At 40.5% G+C, this 21,566-nt stretch overlaps 1 protein-coding gene across 3 annotated transcripts in view; it reads left to right on the top strand.

Annotated features, from left to right (window-relative positions):
• SPAG1 (sperm associated antigen 1) overlaps positions 1-21,566 on the top strand; it is a 110,616-nt gene that overhangs the window by 72,167 nt on the left and 16,883 nt on the right. For all 3 annotated transcript variants that reach the window (XM_022584695.3, XM_022584696.3, XM_089898857.1), the window contains 4 exons: positions 2,441-2,593; positions 11,907-12,073; positions 15,758-15,890; positions 17,777-17,903. In XM_022584695.3, coding sequence (XP_022440403.3) covers positions 2,441-2,593; positions 11,907-12,073; positions 15,758-15,890; positions 17,777-17,903 — 580 coding nt within the window. The remainder of the gene's footprint in view (positions 1-2,440; positions 2,594-11,906; positions 12,074-15,757; positions 15,891-17,776; positions 17,904-21,566) is intronic.

Here is a 21,566-nt window from a genome sequence, read left to right as displayed (position 1 = left end):
ATCTGTCAGAGAATCTTTTTGGGTTATCTAAACCACATCAAAAATCTTTCACTGATTTTCCATTGAGGGTATTCTGACAGAATCAAGACAAATGAATGTTGCCTAGTAATTCTCTGCTTTTTCTCATCTTTGTTGCTCACAGACGGACTTGAAATTAGAAGACGATTTAAGAGTCTTAACTGTGTTAACTTGAATAGTTAAGCTTTTGTAAACTCTGGTTTAAAAGTTCTCTGTGTTTGTTTTTATGAATGGATGTGCTTTTTTTTTTTTTCTTTTTTTCTTCTAGTGGAATTTTCACTTAAAAGCTCACATTCATTTTCAGGACTGCGGTTAAAGAGAAAAAACCTTGCATTTACTTGGCTGGGCAATGCTAAAAATTAAATGCATCATCTCATTCAGTTTTAGATTCCACGCCTACCACAAGGTCTCTCTTGTGGATAAATAGCACCTTGGGTGTTGGAAGTCTTTGGTAAAATGGGGGTAGTCTTGTGTTTGTGACCTATATTTATAATCACTGTGTAGTTAATATTCCCTAAGCATTTAACTAAGGTAGATTTAAGGCAGTGGTACAGATGCCCAGAAACCTGTTTTCTAGTGTTTGAGTGTTTTTAATAGACTTTAATTTTATTTTTAAAATAACTTTTACTGGTCACAAGAGTAATACATACCTATTATACAAAAAAATCTTAAAACCCAGTACAACGCAAAGGAGATCATTAAAATCATCCCCAATCCTAACACTTAGGCAAAGCAAAATTGGTTATTTTTCAAAGAAATGAAGCTAATTAGGTTTAATGACATTTCTAGAACAAATTCTATGATACACAGCTGAGGAACACACCCAGTTGAGTATCTGTACGACGAAGAGCAGCGGTCCCCAGCCTTTTTGGCACCAGGGACCAGTTTCGCGGAAGACAACTTTTCCTCGGATTGGGGGGATGGTTCAGGAAGTAATGCAAGGGGCTGCGAAGATGGGGAGCGGCAGATGAAGCTTCACTTGCTCACCCACCGTTCACCTCCTGCTGTGCAGCCCAGCTCCTAACAGGCCGTGGACCGGTACCGGTCCGTGGCCCCGGGGTTGGGGACCCTGAGTGGCAGGTGACTCTGAGTTCCTTTATCTGTGGTGCTCTTGTTTCTGTTCGTGGTAGAAAGAGTGTAGGCCCTGCAGGTTCATTTGGGAGGGGTTTGCCGAGTCCCTCCAGTGGCCTGGCAGTGATCTAGGCACTGGGATACAGTGGTGATCAGCTCCCGCAATGCCAGTGCTTTCCTGCAGCTTAAATTCAGAAGAACGGGCAAGTGGGCAGACTGCTCCCTGTGTCTCTCCATTTCCTCACCTGCAACATGAACATGTTACTATTTACCTTGCAGGCTTGTTGTGACATTAGATGAGAATGTCTGCAGAGACTAGCAATGGCAGATGTTGTCGGAGCTTCCTCCTTCCAGATCACTGTAGACAGGAATAGACAGCAGATCTCTAGGACTGTTGGGGAAAAAGTCAAGAAGCCCTCCCTCGTGCTTTTCCTGAAGCAAGTTAAATGTCTGATATATAAAATGCTCATGCATAAGAATTAGCAAACCTTTATCCCCACTGTGGGCAGTCTGGCACAGAGATTTGTTAGTGGATTATTAGCTCTTCATAGGATCTCTGCACGGAGTACTTCTTTACAGTTTCAGTTGATTTTGTTAAAACTAAGAGTACAATAGTTTTCATTCATAAATACAATCTTTTGATTGTATTCTTTGTTTCAGAATATAATGAAGTGCCTTAAGTAGTAAGGTAGCTTTAAGCAGTTACTTCAGACAAAACCAAGGAACATAACCTTGAAATACATCTCTAGTGATATTGGAAATGCTTCATAGACTAAAAAGTACAAGGTGAAAATTCATGACTTACAAGAAATCATTGGGTACTTACTCCCTTGATTTCCTCGGGTCTATGTTTGAAGCCCTTTGGCAGCAAGTAAATCATAATCACCTGTATTAAGTTTTGGAGAGCTTACTTTCAAAATGCAGTGTAGATTTTGTGGTTCTTTGCTAAGTGCCTTATTAAATACATAGGTGCAAATAAAAATTTTCCTTTTAATCTGTCAATAACAAGAACCTGTTGAAAGCCTACTCTGTGCTTGGTGCCATGATGGGCTCTGCTAGTACACAGGGGAGTGGGAGGGAGGCACCGCCTGCTGTCAGGGAGTTCAGTCTCACTGGGGGAAAGAGTAAATGCCAAAGGGCTTCGATACTGTTTTAAAAGAAAGGAAGTAACCACAGATTTGATTGCTCTGCTACTCTGGGTTTGCCTTTCTGGTATATTGCCAGATCCCCAAGGTAAAATATCAGATATGAATGCATGTGAGAGTCCAGTCCTATCGGATACATTCAGTTAGCGTAAGTAAGGGAGTAATTTTCAAAACAAATGACAGTGTAATATTTCTGTCTCCTTTAGGGCTCTGGAACTTCGTCCATTCTCAATGAAGCCTCTTCTTCGACGAGCAATGGCCTATGAAATTTTAGAGCGGTATCAGAAAGCTTATGTGGATTATAAAACAGTGTTGCAAATAGACTGCGGAATCCAGATAGCAAATGACAGTGTTAACAGGTAACCTGATCAGAGGCAGCCGCCTGAGGTCTAGTTGTTTTCTAATGGAATGAGATTTTATTTTCCTCCCCTCCTTCAAGAACGATGTCAAAGTGTAGACGTGTTCTTCGTTATTGGCATTACATGAATGATTGTCTTCTTTCATTCCTTCAAAACCAAATGGTTTTGATGGATGTCTTCATGGGCCTGCTAGATATTTGTGTTATGTGCCCTTTAAATAGACACTCGTCTAGGATGAGTATTAACTTAAAATGGCAAAATAGCACAGAATTTGGTCTAATTTATATTATGACCTATTTACCCCCTGGGTGAGAATGGGAAGGTAAGAATTTCCAGACTTCATAAATTGCTTTCAGGTGAACTTTGAAAATTACTACTTGGATAACATTTCTAGGTATGTAGAATATTTTCTGATCCCATTTGTCCAAAGTATAATTTCTTCCAAGTATGTGTGTATTACACTGAGCCTTGTGTTGGTCTAGTGTACCACGCCCCACTCCCCACAAAAAGACAGGGGAAAAAAAAAATGACATAGCCTCTGTCTTTAAGTAAACTAGAACATAGCTAGGGGGAACAACTTAACATAAGACAGATTCTCCCCAAGTGTGAACATTAGTGAGGTGGGGATCACAGAGAGGTGAGGCTGCCTTTGTCTCTGTGGGCCACAGTTGTTGGAGAGGTGAAGGGCATTGAGAGACCACGAGGGGACCTTGAACAAAGCTATGGAAAATGAGAATGGCAGGTTTCAGATTAATTCCTTTTTTGAGATCCTGCCTTACCTCCCCACCTGGTCCCACTGCACTTTGGAGAAAAACTCTTGGAAAGATCCGTGTGGAGAGTGGGCAGCCATTCCTTGGTGCTTCTACTCTGTGGTCGCTCAGGACCTGTCTGGTCCCAGCCTGTCCGGAAGTAAAGGGTAGATATTGGTTATTGGATCTGAGTGGAACCAGATGGAACCGTGGGCATTCACGGCTTGGTCTCCATCCTGTAAAATCAGGCGTGTCACTGAGAGCTCTCCAAGCCTTTTCTCCTGCTGCACAGCTGCCTCGCTGCACGTCATCTGCTGCCTCCTCATATGTGTCTGAAGGCTCTTCTTCCCCCTTTTTGTTTGGTTAATTCCTTCTTGTCCCGAAGAAGAGGACTTTCCCTGATCCACCATCTCCCCAGCACACGTGCCCTTCAGGCTCCTCTCCTACCACCTATGCCTTCTTTCCATATTGTTTATAAATTCTCTGCCTTCTCTTTTTGTAAAGTTCTTTTTCTCTTATTCTTCTAGGAGTTCCTGGAGGTCGGGGTTGTGTTTTATCTGTCTCTGTAGTTGCGGTACTTTGTACAGTAGGCATCCTCAGTAAAATTGTGTGGAATGAATGCATTCTTCAACAGACAGAGCGTGGCTCACCCCATGCTGTGGAATTCTGCTCTTAATTTGCCCATCCTCTGTGTGGGAGTCTCCGAGATGGTTGGGGAAAGTAGGATCTTCTCCCAGGGTTAGGGGTTCTCATGAAACAAAGAAGCATCTGACAGAGAAACAAGGGGCCTGTTGAGGTGTTTTAGGAAATCTGGTTCATAATGATAGGCTGAATGGTCTGAAGGGAGGAATTTATGTCTGAAAGACTGGGCATTCACATTTCTGAACCTTCTGCATTATACTTTGTTAAAAAATTGAAGTAAAATTCACATAGCAGCTAAATTAACTATTTTAAGGTGTACAATTTAGTGGCCTTTAGTACACTCACAGTGTTGTGCAGCCACCATCTTTAACTAGTTCCAAAATATTTCATCCCCAAAGGGAAACTCTGTCCCCCTTAAGCAGCCACTCCTCATCCTCCTTTTCCAAGCACCTGATCTGCTGTCTCTATGGATTTACCCTTTCTGGATAGTTCATATAAATAGAATCATACAATATGTACCTTTGGCGTCTGGCTTATTTCACTTAGCATAATGTTTTCAAGGTTGGTCCGCGGTGTGGCATATGTGTTGACGTCATTTCTTTTTATGACTGAATAATATTCTGTTGTATGGATGTATCACATTGTGTTTATCCGTTCATCCGTTGATGGACCTTTCAGCTGTTTGCACCATTTGGCTGTTGTGAATAGTGCTGCTCTGAACATTCACGTGCAAGGTTCTGTTTGCATACGTGTTTCCAGTTCCTTTTGATGTACACCTAGGCATGGAATTGCTGGGTCATATGGTAATTCTGTTTAGCTTTTTGAGGATTGTATTGTAATTTTTATATGTACTCAAGAAGGTTCTTTTACACAAATTGACTTTTAAGGCTCATTCATTTTTTTTAATTGAATGGCTCTTGCTGATACATCGTTTTATAAGATGAGGAGGCTTTGTCTGGTTTTGCCACATATATCTTCGATAAAATATCCATTTAGAAAATTTCACTATACCTTTTCATGAATCCCATATTTATGCTTGCTTTGCCACCAAAGCCACAGTAGCTTTTTTTCTTCTTAAATTTAAACATCTGTGCCTATTTTGTATGTGTCTTCCATTAACCATATCCCTCCCCAGGAATTTTACGTGTTACATTTCCCTGCATATACTTATTTATTCCCAGGCAACACATCATCTCTTTTCAGCTGCTTCTTCCTTACCTCTCTGCTGGTAATACAAGTTTTGCTTGAAAATTCTTTTTTTCTAAAATTTTCTTTCTTTTTCTTCTGCTGTTGTGGGTGGTTGTACATTTATTTTTTCAAATTTATTTTTTACACTAAAATATATGAGATGTGGTTATCATAGCCAAAGATCACTATTGAAATTTCGGTTTATGAAATTGCAGGGAAAGTGTATGTATTACATTTGCCTCTATATATAAACATAAAATTTTTTTCACAGAAAAAGTACTACTGAGCTAACTAATTGGAATGCATTCTACTAATTACCAGTAACTTTATCAGTCTTGGGGACCACCTTTTTGAAATTATTTATTTATTTTTAACATCTTTATTGGAGTATAATTGCTTTACAATGGTGTGTTAGTTTCTGCTTTATAACAAAGTGAATCAGCTATACATATACATATATCCCCATATCTCCTCCCTCTTGAGTCTCCCTCCCTCCCACCCTCCCTATCCCACCCCTCTAGGTGGTCACAAAGCACCAAGCTGATCTCCCTGTGCTATACAGCTGCTTCCCACTAGCTAGCTATTTTACATATGGTAGTGTATATATATCCGTGCCACTCTCTCACTTCATCCCAGCTTACCCTTCTCCCTCCCCGTGTCCTCAAGTCCATTCTCTACTTCTGCGTCTTTATTCCTGTCCTGCCCCCAGGTTCTTCAGAAGCTTTTCTTTTCTTTTTTTTTAATTTAGATTCCATATATATGTGTTAGCATACCGTATTTGTTTTCCTCTTTCTGACTTACTTCACTCTGTATGACAGACTCTAGGTCCATCCACCTCACTACAAATAATTCAATTTTGTTTCTTTTTATGGCTGAGTAATATTCCATTGTATATATGGAATATTTTATCCATTTTATCCACATCATCTTTATCCATTCATCTGTCAGTGGACACTTAGGTTGCTTCCGTGTTGTGGCTATTGTAAATAGAGCTGCAGTGAACGTTGTGGTGCATGACTCTTTTTGAATTATGGTTTTCTCAGGATATATGCCCAGTAGTGGGATTGCTGGGTCATATGGTAGTTCTATTTTTAGTTTTTTAAGGAACCTCCATACTGTTCTCCATAGTGGCTGTATCTATTTACATTCCCACCAACAGTGCAAGAGGGTTCCCTTTTCTCCAAACCCTCTCCAGTATTTATTGTTTGTAGATTTTTTGATGATGGCCATTCTGACTGGTGTGAGGTGATACCTCATTGTAGTTTTGATTTGCCTAATGATTAGTGATGTTGAGCATCCTTTCATGTGTTTGTTGGCAGTCTGTATATCTTCTTTGGAGAAATGTCTGGTCTTTTTAATTTTTATTTTTGTTTTTATTTCCAGTTCTCTAGGAGGTGGGTCAAAAAGGATCTTGCTGTGATTTATGTCATAGAGTGTTCTGCCTATGTTTTCCTCTAAGAGTTTTATAGTGCCTGGCCTTACATTTAGGTCTTTAATCCATTTTGAGTTTATTTTTGTGTATGGTGTTAGGGAGTATTCTAATTTCATTCTTTTACATGTAGCTGTCCAGTTTTCCCAGAACCACTTATTAAAGAGGCTGTCTTTTCTCCATTGTATATTCTTGCCTCCTTTATCAAAAATAAGGAGACATAGGTGCGTGGGTTTATCTCTGGGTTTTCTATCCTGTTCCATTGATCTGTATTTCTGTTTTTGTGCCAGTACCATACTGTCTTTATTACTGTAGCTTTGTAGTATAGTCTGAAGTCAGGGAGCCTGATTCCTCCAGCTCCATTTTTCTTTCTCAAGATTCCTTTGGCTATTCGGGGTCTTTTGTGTTTCCATACAAATTGTGCAATTTTTTGTCCTAGTGCTGTGAAAAATAACATTGGTAGTTTGATAGGGATTGCATTGTATCTGTAGATTGCTTTGGGTAGTGTAGTCATTTTCACAATGTTGATTCTTCCAATCCAAGAACATGGTATATCTCTCCATCTGTTTGTATGATTAATTTCTTTCATCAGTGTCTGATCGTCTTCTGCATACAAGTCTTCTGTCTCCTTAGGTAGGTTTATTCCTAGGTATTTTATTCTTTTTGTTGCAGTGGTAAATAGGAGTGTTTCCTTAATTTCTCTTTCAGATTTTTCATCATTAGTGTATAGCAATGCCAGAGATTTCTGTGCATTAATTTTGTATCCTTATACTTTACCAAATTCATTGATTAGCTCTAGTAGTTTTCTGGTAGCATCTTTAGGATTCTCTATGTGTAGTATTATGTCATCTGCAAACAGTGACAGCTTTACTTCTTTTCTGGTTTGGATTCCTTTTATTTCTTGTTCTTCTCTGATTGCTGTGGCTAAAACTTCCAAAACTATGTTGAATAACAGTGGTGAGAGTGGGCGACTTGTCTTCTTCCTGATCTTGGTGGAAATAGTTTCAGTTTTTCACTACTGAGGACGATGTTGGCTGTGGGTTTGTCATATATGGCCTTTATTATGTTGAGGTAAGTTCCATCTGTGCCTACTTTCCAGAGGGTTTTTATCATAAACGGTGTTGAATTTTGTTGAAAGCTTTCTCTGCATCTATTGAGAGGATCATATGGTTTTTATTCAATTTGTTAATATGGTTTATCACATTGTTTGATTTGCGTATATTGAAGAATCCTTGCATTCCTGGGATAAACCCCACTTGATCTTGGTGTATGATACTTTTTTGTTGTCTGTTCGTTTGTTTTTTTGCTGTACGCGGGCCTCTCACTGTTGTGGCCTCTCCTGTTGCAGAGCACAGGCTCCAGACGCACAGGCTCAGTGGCCATGGCTCACGGGCCTAGCCGCTCCGCGGCATGTGGGATCTTCCCGGACCAGGGCAAGAACCCGTGTCCCCTGCATCGGCAGGCGGACTCTCAACCACTGCGCCACCAGGGAAACCCAAGTGTATGATCCTTTTAATGTGCTGTTGGATTCTGTTTGCTTATATTTTGTTGAGGATTTTTGCATCTGTGTTCATCAGTGATACTGGCCTGTAGTTTTCTTTCTTTGTGACATCTTTGTCTGGTTTTGGTATCAGGGTGATGGTGGCCTGGTAGAATGAGTTTGGGAGTGTTCCTCCCTCTGCTATAGTTTGGAAGAGTTTGAGAAGGATAGGTGTTAGCTCTTCTATAAATATTTGATAGAATTCGCCTGTGAAGCCATCTGATCCTGGGCTTTTGTTTGTTGGAAGATTTTTGATCACAGTCTCAGTTTCAGTGCATGTGATTGGTCTGTTTATATCTTCTGTTTCTTTCTGGTTTAGTCTCAGAGGGTTGTGCTTCTCTAAGAAATTGTCCGTTTTTTCCAGTTTGTCCATTTTATTGGCATAGAGCTGCTTGTAGTAATCTCTCATGAACTTTTGTATTTCTGCGGTGTCAGTTGTTACTTCTCCTTTTTCACTTCTAATTCTATTGATTTGAGTCTTCTCCCTTTTTTTCTTGATGAGTCTGACTAATGGTTTAACAATTTTGCTTATCTTCTCAAAGAACCAGCTTTTAGTTTTATTGATCTTTGCCATTGTTTCCTTCATTTCTTTTTCATTTATTTCTGATCTGATATTTATGATTTCTTTCCTTCTGCTAACTTTGCGGGGTTTTTTGTTCTTCTTTCTCTAATTGCTTTAGGTGTAAGGTTAGGTTGTTGGAGATGTTTCTTATTTCTTGAGGTAGGATTGTATTGCTATAAACTTCCCTCTTAGAACTGATTTTGCTGCATCCCATAGGTTTAGTGTCATAATGTTTTCATTGTCATTTGTTTCTAGGTATTTTTTGATTTCCACTTTGATTTCTTCAGTGATCTCTTGGTTATTAAGTAGTGTACTGTTTAGCCTCCATGTGTTTGTATTCTTTACAGATTTTTTCCTGTAATTAATATCTAGTCTCATAGTATTGTGGTCAGAAAAGATACTTGATACGATTTCAATTTTCTTAAATTTACCAAGCCTTGATTTGTGACCCAAGATATGATCTATCCTGGAGAATGTTCCATGAGCACTTGAGAAGAAAGTGTATTCTGTTGTTTTTGGATGGAATGTCCTATAAATATCAATTAAGTCCATCTTGTTTAATGTATCATTTAAAGCTTGTGTTTCCTTATTTATTTTCATTTTGGATGATCTGTCCATTGGTGAAAGTGGGGTGTTAAAGTCCCCTACTATGATTGTGTTACTGTCAATTTCCCCTTTTATGGCTGTTAGCATTTGCCTTATGTATTGAGGTGCTCCTATGTTGGGTGCATAAATATTTACAATTGTTATATCTTCTTCTTGTATTGAGCCCTTGATCATTATGTAGTGTCCTTCTTTGTCTCTTGTAACAGTCTTTATTTTAAAGTCTATTTTGTCTGATATGAGAATTGCTGCTCCAGTTTTCTTTGGATTTCCACTTGCATGGAATATCTTTTTCCATCCCCTTTCAGTCTGTATGTGCCCCTAGGTCTGAAATGGGTCTCTTGTAGACAGCATATATATGGATCTGTTTTGGTATCCATTCAGCCAGTCTTTGTCTTTTGGTTGGAGCATTTAATCCATTTACATTTAAGGTAGTTATCGATATGTATGTTTCTATTACCCATTGTTTTAGGTTTGTTATTGTACGTCTTTTCCTTTTCTTGTGTTGCCTGCCTAGAGAAGTTCCTTTAGTATTTGTTGTAAAGGTCGTTTGGTGGTGCTAAATTCTTTCAGGTTTTGCTTGTCTGTAAAGGTTTTAATTTCTCCATCGAATCTGAATGAGATCCTTGCTGGGTAGAGTAATCTTGGTTGTAGGTTTTTCCCTTTCATCACTTTAGATATGTCCTGCCACTCCTTTCTGGCTTGCAGAGTTTCTGATGAAAGATCAGCTGTTAACCTTATGGGGAGTCCCTTGTATGTTATTTGTTGTTTTTCCCTTGTTGCTTTTAATATTTTCCTTTGTATTTAATTTTTGATAGTTTAATTAATGTGTGTCTTGGCATGTTTCTCCTTGGGTTTATCCTGTATGGGACTCTCTGTGCTTCCCGGACTTGATTAACTATTTCCTTTCCCATATTAGGAAAGTTTTCAACTATAATCTCTTCAAATATTTTCCCAGTCCCCTTCTTTTTCTTTTCCTCTTTTGGGACCCCTATAATTCAAATGTTTGTGCATTTAACGTTGTCCCAGAGGTCTCTGAGACTGTCCTCAATTCTTTTCATTCTTTTTTCTTTATTCCGCTCTGCATTATTTATTTCCACGATTTTATCTTCCAGGTCACTTATCCGTTCTTCTGCCTCAGTTATTCTGCTGTTGAGTCCTTCTAGAGAATTTTTATTTCATTTATTGTGTTGTTCATCATTGTTTGTTTGCTCTTTAGTTCTCTAGTTCCTTCTTAAACGTTTCTTGTATTTTCTCCATTCTATTTCCAAGATTTTGGATCATCTTTACTATCATTACTCTGAATTCCTTTTCAGATAGACTGCCTATTTCCTGTTCATTTGTTTGGTCTGGTGGGTTTTTACCTTGCTCCTTCATCTGCTGTGTGTTTCTCTGTCTTCTCATTTTGCTTAACCTACTGTGTTTGGGGTCTCCTTTTCGCAGGCTGCAGGTTCGTAGTTCCCGTTGTTTTTGGTGTCTGTCCCCAGTCACTAAGGTTGGCTCAGCGGGTTGTGTAGGCTTCCCTGTGGAGGTGACTAGTGCCTGTGTTCTGGTGGATGAGGCTGGATCTTGTCTTTCTGGTGGGTAGGAACCACCTTTTTTTTGAAACCAGATTTTTCCCAAAGACATAATTCAGTTTTGTTTTAAAATCTAAGTATGATATTTTGTAAGTTTAAAGTGATGAGAAAGTGATAATCACTTTATCTCAATATTATGATAGCCATTAGCAAATATCATTAATACAAGGGCCCTCGTAGTAGACTCCAATATCCTATTCTTTCATCTTTATGCATATGAAAACAAAAAGAGTGGATAATTTTAGAGATGTAAAAAAACACAAGGTAAAGAGTATCTTAACCACAGGTAAATGTTTCCAGAAGAAGCACTATTCCATGTAACTGCCACTCCTTATCAGTTTTAACAGCCAGTGTTATACACCTGCCTTTCGTATACACTTTGGGCATAGAAATTCCAAAGTACTTCTGATTATTCTCAAGAGTAATACATTATCAATTTAGTAATTATATGAAATGTTATGCAGGGGATATTTCTTCTAGGCCTCCTAACTTTTAGTTTTATACTTCACTTTTTTAAAAATTAAAATTTTATTGCATATACATTAAAAATTTTTTAAACTAATTAGAAATGTCTTAATTTTTTCTTGTGATGCAAAAAGGATCTAAAGTTACATAGTTTGGGGCAATTTTTTTTTTTTTTTTTTTTTTGTGGTACGTGGGCCTCTCACTGTTGTGGCCTCTCCCGTTGTGGAGCACAGGCTCCGGACACGCAGGCTCAGCGGCCATGGCTCACGGGCCCAGCCGCTCCGCCGGCATATGGGGTCTTCCCGGACGGGGGCACGAACCCGTGTCCCCTGCATCGGCAGGCGGCCTCTCAACCACTGCGCCACCAGGGAAGCCCTGGCGCAATTTTTAAGAGTCCTTTTTAAGACTGTTTATGTGGATAGCCAGTGGCTTGATTGTGTGCTTTTTACAGGGAAGTACAGAAATGCATCGCATTTGTACATTTTACTCTTGATATGACCTCCAGTAATGTAGAAAGCAAATTGCATGATCAACAGAGGAATCTGATTTTCTTTTTAGGATAACAAAAATCCTAATGGCCCTGGATGGACCAAGCTGGCGGGAGAAGCTGTCGCCCATTCCTGCTGTGCCCACTTCTGCACAGTTGCGAGCTTGGCGGCCTGTGGCAGAGACGCCGCCAGACCAAGTGGGAGGTTCCCGCAGCCATCACCAACCGGGCATCACAGGTAGGGGAAGCCTACACTTATTTCTTCTGAGAGTTATCGGGAGCTCTGCATATATTTTCACAGTAAAGCAGAAGGATAAGTGCCTGAACTCAGGCGTCTGCTATGGGTTTAAGTTAAGACCCTGTTCTCCCTCTTTCTAACTGCAGAGTCTTAGGAAGTTGCCACATACCTCCAGTGTTTGTATATGAAAGGGGGAAATATGAGTAACTGTCTCATGGAGTTAATCTCAGGAATAAATGGAGAGTTGCATGTGAAATACTTAGCACATGTGCTGACTGTGTAAGCTTATAGTAGCCTCTTAATAAACATTAAGTCAGCATTATTATTAAAAATAAGAAAAAAGAATTGAGTAGCATATAGTTCTCTACACACCATGTATGTGGCAAGGCTAGTTTAATGAGATTGATGTTTTTGAAATAATCAAGCAAAATAAAGCCCTACGAATCACCCTGGCTACTGTGATGAGATTCAGTTATAGAAAGCCAAGGAAGGAAGAGATAGGGGCATTAAGAAACTACCATAATAATCCAGTCAAGAGATAAGGGTGGCTTGAATAAAGAGGGTAGTAGAAGAGGTAGTGAGAATTATTAGATTCTAGTTACAATTTAAAGGTAAAGCTGACTAGTTGGATGTGGGAGAAGAGCTACAGATAATTTCAGGGTTTTTGTCTTGAGAAAGTAGAAGGATGGAAGTGCCATTTATTAGATGGGAAAACCGCAGAAAAATTAGATTTGGAACAATCAAGAACTCAGTTTTGGACACATCAAGTTCAGAAAACCTACTAGACATTCAAAAGAACTTAGAGTTTGAGAGGGGAGGGAGGTTGTATTGACATATAAACTTGGAAGCAGGCAGGTTATAAATGATATTTCAAGTTATGAGGTTAGATGAGATCACCAAGGTTTTACAAAGTATAATTGAGAGATCTAAAGATTAAGTCTTAGGGAATGCCATCATTTATTATAAGAACTTCTGTGTACTTCCATATGAATTTTATAAATCTCACCATGCAGAAATTCTAGAATGTCAAAGATGCAAGGCTTTAATCTAAAACATCGTTTGGTTGTTTACATTTAAGCTTTGGGATAGGGCTATATAACATCTGACTTTGGTTTTACAAAGCAGAGAGGGAGTAGGAACAAAAATTGTTACTCTGTAGTAGCACCTTTCTCCCATCCTGTGGAGTGTTTTGGGGAACATGCCCAGGAAGATCTCTATTAAGTAACAACAAGAAAGTATACATTTTTTTCAGGCTGTGTCACCATGCCAAGGGAAGGGACCAGAGCCTCACAAATCATGAAATGACTGACAGAAGTTGGGGTCACATGGATCCTTGTAATTTAATCCCAGTTTTCTTATAAAATAAAGGTTTTAAAAAAAAAAAAAAGCCCTACAACATATATCTAGCAGTACCTCCTTCTGCCTTGTATCGTAGTTCACATCCATACGTACATCCCCACAGTGCTTATCTCAGAACTTTGTGCAGAGTGTTTAATGTGGCTTCACGCTTGCCTTCTGCTTGAAAGCTGGCTGAGGCTCCATTTCTCCTGCCTGCTTAGGAACCCCATGTGTGTCTGTGTCGAGCTTCATCTTGCAGGCACTCTGAGCCATGATGTCCCAATGGCTCACCCTTTTCATTGCCTAGAAAGAAGATGCCGGGAACTTCTCCCAAGGCTTTTAGATGGTTCAGCAGTCCTGGGAAAAACATGGAGATCTCTAGCTTCTAGAATCCATTATTAATGGGGCCTGGCACAGAGCATTTACTCAGTAAAGGGTAGCTATTCATTACTAATAACGTGCATATACTAACCATACTATAGATATGTGATAGTGAATCATGAGCACAAGAATAGTCAGCTCTTTCTGTTCATATTTGTGTACTAATTATTAGTGAGACTGGATACCAAAGACTCAAAAACAATGTAGGAAGAAAAGCTTGAGCAAAGTTTTTCAGCAAATTGGAAGAAAAAAAATCCTCTGTAATATTCTGTTTTAGAGCTTAGATATACCAAGATTTATGGGGACTGTCATTTGGCCACATAGTGTGAGCTCTTTTGAAACATGAAACATTAGGCAGAAATATTCTGTAATTTGAAATAAAGGATGAAAAGTTAATATGTCATGCCATTTGTGCAGAGGGACAAATAAGATTATTTTTTACATTCCAAGTTTATACTATAAATTCAGTACCTCTATCAAGATTTTTAGATCACAGAATTTAAAGGCATATTTTAAAATTTGTTATGCAATTTTATTTTATATCAAGGTACTCCATAGAGTAAAGTTATCACATAGATTTAAAACTTTAAATTTTATGTATGTTAGAAAACTTTGGTTGCAAGTAACAGAAAATCTGTTGACTTATAACTGTAAGGAATAGTTTTGGCTCAAGTAACTGAAAGGGCCCAGACAGGCTCTAAAATCAGGCACAACTTGTCAGGGCTCAGGCTCTGGCCAGAAATAATAGAACTGTAGCAGTTTTAGACTTCATGTCTGCACATATCAATGTCCAAAGGGAGAGAGACACCATTGCTTTTGGTGGCATTAATTTAATAATGAGGAGATATGTTGCCCCAAAGATCCAGCTTTTTAAGCCTGTTATTCTGTTGGCTGAGCTCTGTTGGTATTTATTCTAATGGGTCATGTGCCCATTGCTGAACCCCTCCCTGTAATGAAGAAATGCCATGCCATGAGTTCCCGATCAGTGAGGTCAGCTTCCCCTGGACACATGGGCTGAGCAGGAGAGGAGTGATAGCTGAATGAATGTTGAGGTACCCTTAGGAAGAAGGAAATGGATCCTGAGTGAGGAGTCAGCCATGCTCACTGCAAGATAATAGGCAATAGTAATAGTTGGGACTCTGATTGCAGATAACAGAAAACCCAACCATTAATGTCTTAAGCAAAAGAGGTTGTTTATCGGCACCCCTTGTGGAAAAGGCCACAAGTAGGATAGCTGCAGGGATGACTGGATTCGGCACTCAGAGGTTATTCGTTAGCTGTCTGTCTTGGCCTCTCTCTTGCTCTGTTGGCCCCATTCTCAGACAGATTCTCCCCTTGCATCGCACGATGGCAAAATAGCTCCTCCTTTTATCCTTATGTTCCACGGCAAAGAGCAAGAATTACCTTACCAGAAGCTGCCACTAAAATCTTATTGTAGCTCATTGGCTCTCATAGGTCCGTTCCTGACCAATTAGATTATTGTGGCCAAGGGAACATACTGTGCTGGTTAGTAAAACAAAGATTACTCCAAAAGGTAGGGCTAGGGTGGGATTTGCTTTACGTAAACCTTAGGAGCAGAGAGTGGAGGAGGTGTGATTCCCAGGAAACTCGGACTGTTGGAAGATGTCTAATTCAGGCTTTAATGGGTTTGTTTGTTCACTTTTCATGAAATAGTTACTACACTGAACACTAGATACTTCTATCTCTAGCAGAGAAAAGAAGGCGTGCCAATATGGATAAAAGGATAGAATCACTTGTATTTTATTTTCTAATTTGAAAAAATAGTGTCATAATTGTATAATCATTTTTACTTATAGCCAATTTATCTTTTTAATTTGTATACAACGTTTTGTTCCATTTAGGCTTTAGCTCTGTATGGTTTGTGGTCACTTAACTTACAGTATACTTAAAGTTTTGTAAAGGTGCTTATATGAATACTTGCTCTTTTTTGTGTGTGTCCCATAGATGAAGAAATGTTTAAAACCCTTAAAGAAGAAGGAAATCAATGTGTAAAGGACAAAAACTATAAAGATGCCCTTAGTAAATACAGTGAATGCTTAAAAATTAACAACAAGGAATGTGCCATTTATACAAACAGGCAAGTTCTTTGTAACTTTCTATATTTCTTATGTTCATAGTTTTGATGAAAAAATTATAAATTAATTGCCAAAGTTTATTCCCATGATTCTGAGACTCTATATAGCAAATTGTTTTAAGTGAGTGTTTTTTAAAGAGGTGGGGCTATCGGAGAGATTGAAAACATGATGTGTCTCGGAGCTGGGAGGTCTGACGTGGGCTGCGTTAGGTTCCCGCGTGGCCATGGCTGCCCTGGCTGGTGCTGCTTTGATTCTCCGTGGTGTGTGGCCTCGCCGTGGCTCGTGAGGAGGCCTCAGCGTGGTCCTCCAGAGTGGGAGCAGGAATCAGCTGCCTTTCAAACTAGTGTCTTAAGGGCCCCTTTTCTCTTGAAGTGCTAAGGGAAGGGCCCGGCATCTTCTAATGTGTAGTAGGAATGGGCAGATTTTTCCAGAATGCTGCTCAGGTGCCATGTTTAACACATTATGGTAAAAAAGATAGTTAACCTAGAATATGGTGATTTGGGGATTTTTAGGGCACAGATAAGAGTCTGCAGTGACAAGGAAGAATAAGGTATGGTTCCTAAAGAATAGGGGCTCAGCATGGGTTCTCCTAGCCATTTCAGAAAAAACTTTTAATCTCTCACTGCTTTGTTTTTGTACATGTTTTCCTCTTTTGGCAGCCTTTTTTGTGAAAGATTCTGTCACTGAACCCAACAGGTACTTTTCTACCCTTCTCTTGTTCAGCCTCGGTGGCCTTGGGCATCACTGGCCACTCAGTTTTTCCTGGAGACCACCTCTCCTCTTGGCTGCGGTGCAGACAGCTCACTTGCCTGGCTCTCCCCTTCTCACTTTTCTTTCTTTCCCTGGTGTTCTCGGGCTTCTAAAGGCATAGATCCCTTGTCTGCTCTAATGTTCTCTGGGCCATTTAATCCTCTCCCCAGCTCCATTTACCACCTTCCAATTATGTCCCCCAAATCTCTGTCTCTGAGCCCTGCACCTGAGCACCTCCCTCCCTTCTGCACTCACGGTGGGTTATCATCCCTGACCCACGCCTCCCTCTCCAGTCTGTCAGCAGCTCAGATGTCCTACCTTCTAAATTCCTCTTGGGTGTGAGCCTTTCTGTCCACCCTCACCATCAGCCCCTCCTCCGGCTGACACCGGCTCTCCCTGGACGTCTGCAGTGCCCTCCCAGGTATCCCCGCACAGTCATGTTCCCTCTGATTCTCCATGCTGCAGCTGGAGCGATCTTCCTAAAACATGGTGAACGGATCAGCCTCTGCTTAAAAACCCATCACTGGACTACCATTAACCTTGGGATAAAGCTCAGCCTCCTGATGGGACCTTTCTGATCTGGCCTCCCACTCTCCCAGCCTCATCACCACCATAGCGCTCTTTTCTTAGTCCATCAAGAGCACCGTGTTCTCGTCACCGTAGGACTTTGCACGTGCTGTGCCCTCCCCACATATTAAATCTCAGCCTGGTGCCTTCGCATTGGATAATTCTCACTTTGTACTCTGGGCTTCAACTTAAACGCCACTTCTTCTGGGACGTCTTCCCTGACTATTCCTCCCCTGGCTTCAGCTCCACCAAATGTGTTGAGAGTCTCAGCTCTGTGCTACCAGAGCATCCTCTACAGATTTTATTGTGTTTGCTTCTTTTGACTGTCTCTTCCCCTAGACTGCAGCCTCGTTGAGGGCCAGGACTGTTTTGATTGCGGTTGTATCCCCAGGGCCCTAATTTCAAGTATTGCAAGAAAATGCCATAATTGGAGGAAAATGTTAAGTTTCAATTGCAGCAGCTGTGGTATAGAAACGGACTTATTTATCTATTTTCTGAATTTCTGTTAGTTGTCCAAGTTTATAGATATGTTGTTTTTACTTCCATAATGCTGAGTTCCATTACATACCAGAGCCCTCTGTTACTTGAAGCTGGGCCAGTTTGAAGAGGCAAAGCAGGACTGTGACCAGGCGCTTCAGATAGATCTCGGGAATGTGAAAGCATGCTATAGACGAGCTCTTGCTTACAAAGGACTCAAGGTGAGGAAATCTTCATTTTAATATATAAATGTCAGCTCTGAACAGATCATGTGGTTTTCATGAACATAAATTGTGGGCTCAAGGAATGGCAGTGACATTATCCTGGGATTTAATCCCAGTTCTGTGCTCAGCAGTCCCAAAACCTTGGAAGATGCCTCAGATTTCCCCGGACTACAGTGTGGAGCTAGATAATTTCTAAGATTCCTCCCAGCTCAAAAACAATGATTTATTTTCTGATTTTCTAAGGAGTGTTTTTAGTTATAATAGGTCCACTTTAAAGGACAGGAAGGTTTGTTTGAATTACTGAAGGCCATCATCACCGCCACTGGATTCCTCTAGCAGGGGACTGGGGTTGTCTGTAGGGTGGGAGGGAGGTATCAGAACGGAGAATGTGTTCACCCCATGGACGTTGGTAGACACATGGCAGAGGCTGGGAAGTTTGTTGTGATTTGGGCTGTAAACTGGCCGGTGGTCAGTGTGAGGCTATAGGATGGCATTCTTCTCTAAGAAAACCACACCATTATTTTCAAGGAAAGTATTGTATAATTACATTTTTCTTTATGATGATTCTTCTGTGTGGAAGACTTGAGTGAATGTTCACATTTGTAGAAAATAACATGACAAGGAAAAATCAGAACATACTGGGAAATGGCATTTCCTGAAATGGTATTTTTAAAGAATCAAGTTGATTAAGGTTTAATACAATGAAATTCACACATTGTCAGTGTACAGGTCATTGACTTTTTTTTTTCCTCTTTAAAGTTTTTTTAACTGAGATATAATTGACATTTTATATCAGTATCAGGTGTACAACATAGTGATTTGGTATTTGTATATACTGTGAAATGATCACAATATGTGTAGTTCACCACACAGTTACAAATTTTTTGTGTGTGACGAGAACTTTTAAGATTTATTCTCTTAGAGACTCTCCAATATACAATACACGATTACTATCTCGAATCACCATGCTGTTTACATCTCCATGACTTATTTTATAACTGGAATTTTGTACCTTTTGAGGGTCTTCAACCTTTCCAACCCATCCTCCACACCCCAACTCCCACCTTGCCTCTGGAAACCACCACTCTGTTCTCTGTTTCTGTGAGTTCAGGTGGTGGGTTTTTTTGTTGGTGGTGGGTTTTTTTGGTTTTTTTGGATTCCACATGTAAGTGAGATCATAAGGTAATTGTCGTTTCTCTGTATGACTAATTTTACTTAGCACGATGCCTTCAAAGTCCATCATGTTGTCACAAATGGCAGAACTTCCTTCTTTATGGCTGAATAAGATTCCATTGTGTAGATATACCACATTTTCTTTCTCTCTTCATTCACTGATGGACAGTTTGGTTGCTATTGTAAATAACGCTGCAGTGAGCATGGGAGTATCTTTTCAAGTTCGTGTCCTCGTCGTCTTTGGATAAATGCAGGTTTCTGTCCCAGGTGGCTGAGCAGTACAGTGTGATAAGGGAGGGTGTGCAGCAGGAGGGAGAGATTTGAGGGAGGAGTGTTGACCTTATTGAGTTTGAGAGAGTTCCTGTAATTCCCTGCCCATCACTGACAGGGAAATATCTAAAAATATATTCCATAAAACCTAGGTTTTGTTGAGAGAGGGTGGTCATGTTTTTGAGTCCTGTATCAAATGAGTACGACCTGTGTGCACTGAGTGCTCAGGCTTTTCTAGGTCCTAGATCCCCTCAGGCTGCAGTGGAGCCACACCTCTACCCCTTACCAGCAGGGCCATGCAGCTGCCCTCCCTTTCCTCCCCTCCCCCGCCCTTCTAAGTTTGTTGTCTAGCACACAGATGAACAGGCAAGTGAAGAGGTGTGTAGGGCGAGGTCCAGAAATGTCCTGCGCGCAGGAGCTTCTGTCCCCATGGAACTGGGGTGCGTCACCCTCCCAGCATGTGGATGCCCCACTCACCAGCCCAGCAGCTCCACAGCTGCACTGTGTCCTGTATTCACAGTGTGTTCACTGTATTCCCAGGGCCCAGGCGACCTGACCAGTCCCCTCCCCTTTCTTTTGTTAGCAACAGACTCATTTGTAAACCTCATGTAAAGATTTCCTAGGTGGTGTGTGGCACCATGAATTAAAAGAGGCTTCTTGAAAATTTACTCAACTGTTTTTGAACTTAATGGATTTGGGTCTGTGAGGTACTCATGATCTGCATGACTCATGAGTTTATATATATCCAGACCCTTAGAACAGGTTTATCCCATACTGGCTGCCTGACTCTTTGAACTTGTTTACTTGATTCAAAGTCAGAAGTTGTACCTAATGAAAGACCGGAATTTTATACTTCCTTGGAATGAATTCTAGAAATTGTATTATGCAGAAAGATAATCCCAATTTTTAGTAATGCTATCCCGCTGGAGTATGAGGCTGGCATCTTTCCTGGTTTGATTTCTTATAACTTGATCTGTATACCCTGTAGTCTGAGTTATGTGCCAAGTGAATTTAATTTCAGGATCTTCAAAGGCTACCACTGCTTATAAAACGCATCAGAACTCACACCTGGATCAGCTTCCTCTGTGTGACTGGTGAGGAAGTGGCACAGGGGCTCACAGGGAGCTGGGTCCCTGCCTGTGCTTTCTCAGATATTTTGTTTGTTTTCTAGCTTGCTTTATTTTATTTTTATTTTTTCTGTGTGCCAGGTTTGAAAAATATAGGGCTTTTCTTAATGTTCAGCTGTTCTTCATAAGAAAAGATAATTGAACATTTTGCTTTTACTTACAATTTATATGCCACTCACGTGCTAGGCTTTGGGAGCATAGAGGTGGTAAGACATAGTGCCTACCTTAGGGAATTCACAGCCAACCGGGGATGCTATCAGGCCAAAAGTATCAAAAAGGGTAATATCGTCTAAAATAATTGCTGTTATTGGAGTTTAAGCACATTTATTGATAGTAAATGTTATCACAAACACATGTGATTATACTTTACTTTTTTTTTTTTTTTTGAGGCCTGATAAGGTCATTAGCAACTTTTAACGTCCTCCTTTTTGCTGGAGCCGCACTTTTCTCTCTGTGTGAGCTCTGCTCTGCCCCCCACTCTGCGTGGCTGGCTTCCCTTCAGGTCCTTTGTTCTCTGACACCCGTGTCAAAGGAGACTCCTTCCCCTCGTTAGCATCCGTCTCCATCCTTGCTTCTCTTAATTGCATAAATGACAGTGCACGCTTACTTTATTTATTCATTTGTTCACTTGTTTTCTTACTGTTTCCCCTCATAAGACGTAAGCTTCCACGAGGGCCGGGGCCCCGGCTGTCCTTTCCCCCATGGTGTCCTAGCCCATGGCCCACGGAAGGGCTGGATCTGGTCTGACGCTGTGTTGACCCGGCCCCTCCTCTGCCACCGCCTCCCTGCTCCATGGCCATCCCCACACCTCCTGCTGTCAGGCCCTCTCTTCACACTTGCCTGCCTCTGTTTAACATTTATCAAAGTGTATTTCTTGCTTTCTTAGGTTTCTTCCAACCAGACAGATTGGTCTTTAGGCACAGCGTTTCCTTGAATGGATGAAAAAATAGTCATGTCAACTCCTTGCCGGTGGCCCTCTATTTCCAAGGCTGCAGCTCACAAATCTCCATTTTCAGGCCTCTCACTTGAGCTCCACAACTGTCTTATCATTCACCTTCTGCTCATTGCTGCTTTCATCATCTCAAAGATT

The sequence above is a fragment of the Delphinapterus leucas genome, chromosome 17, assembly GCF_059928025.1.
Source record: "Delphinapterus leucas isolate spDelLeu-1000000601 "Yukka" chromosome 17, BTC_Dleu_Yukka2, whole genome shotgun sequence".
NCBI lineage: Eukaryota > Metazoa > Chordata > Mammalia > Artiodactyla > Monodontidae > Delphinapterus > Delphinapterus leucas.
This window is presented reverse-complemented; position numbering and strand designations above follow the sequence as displayed.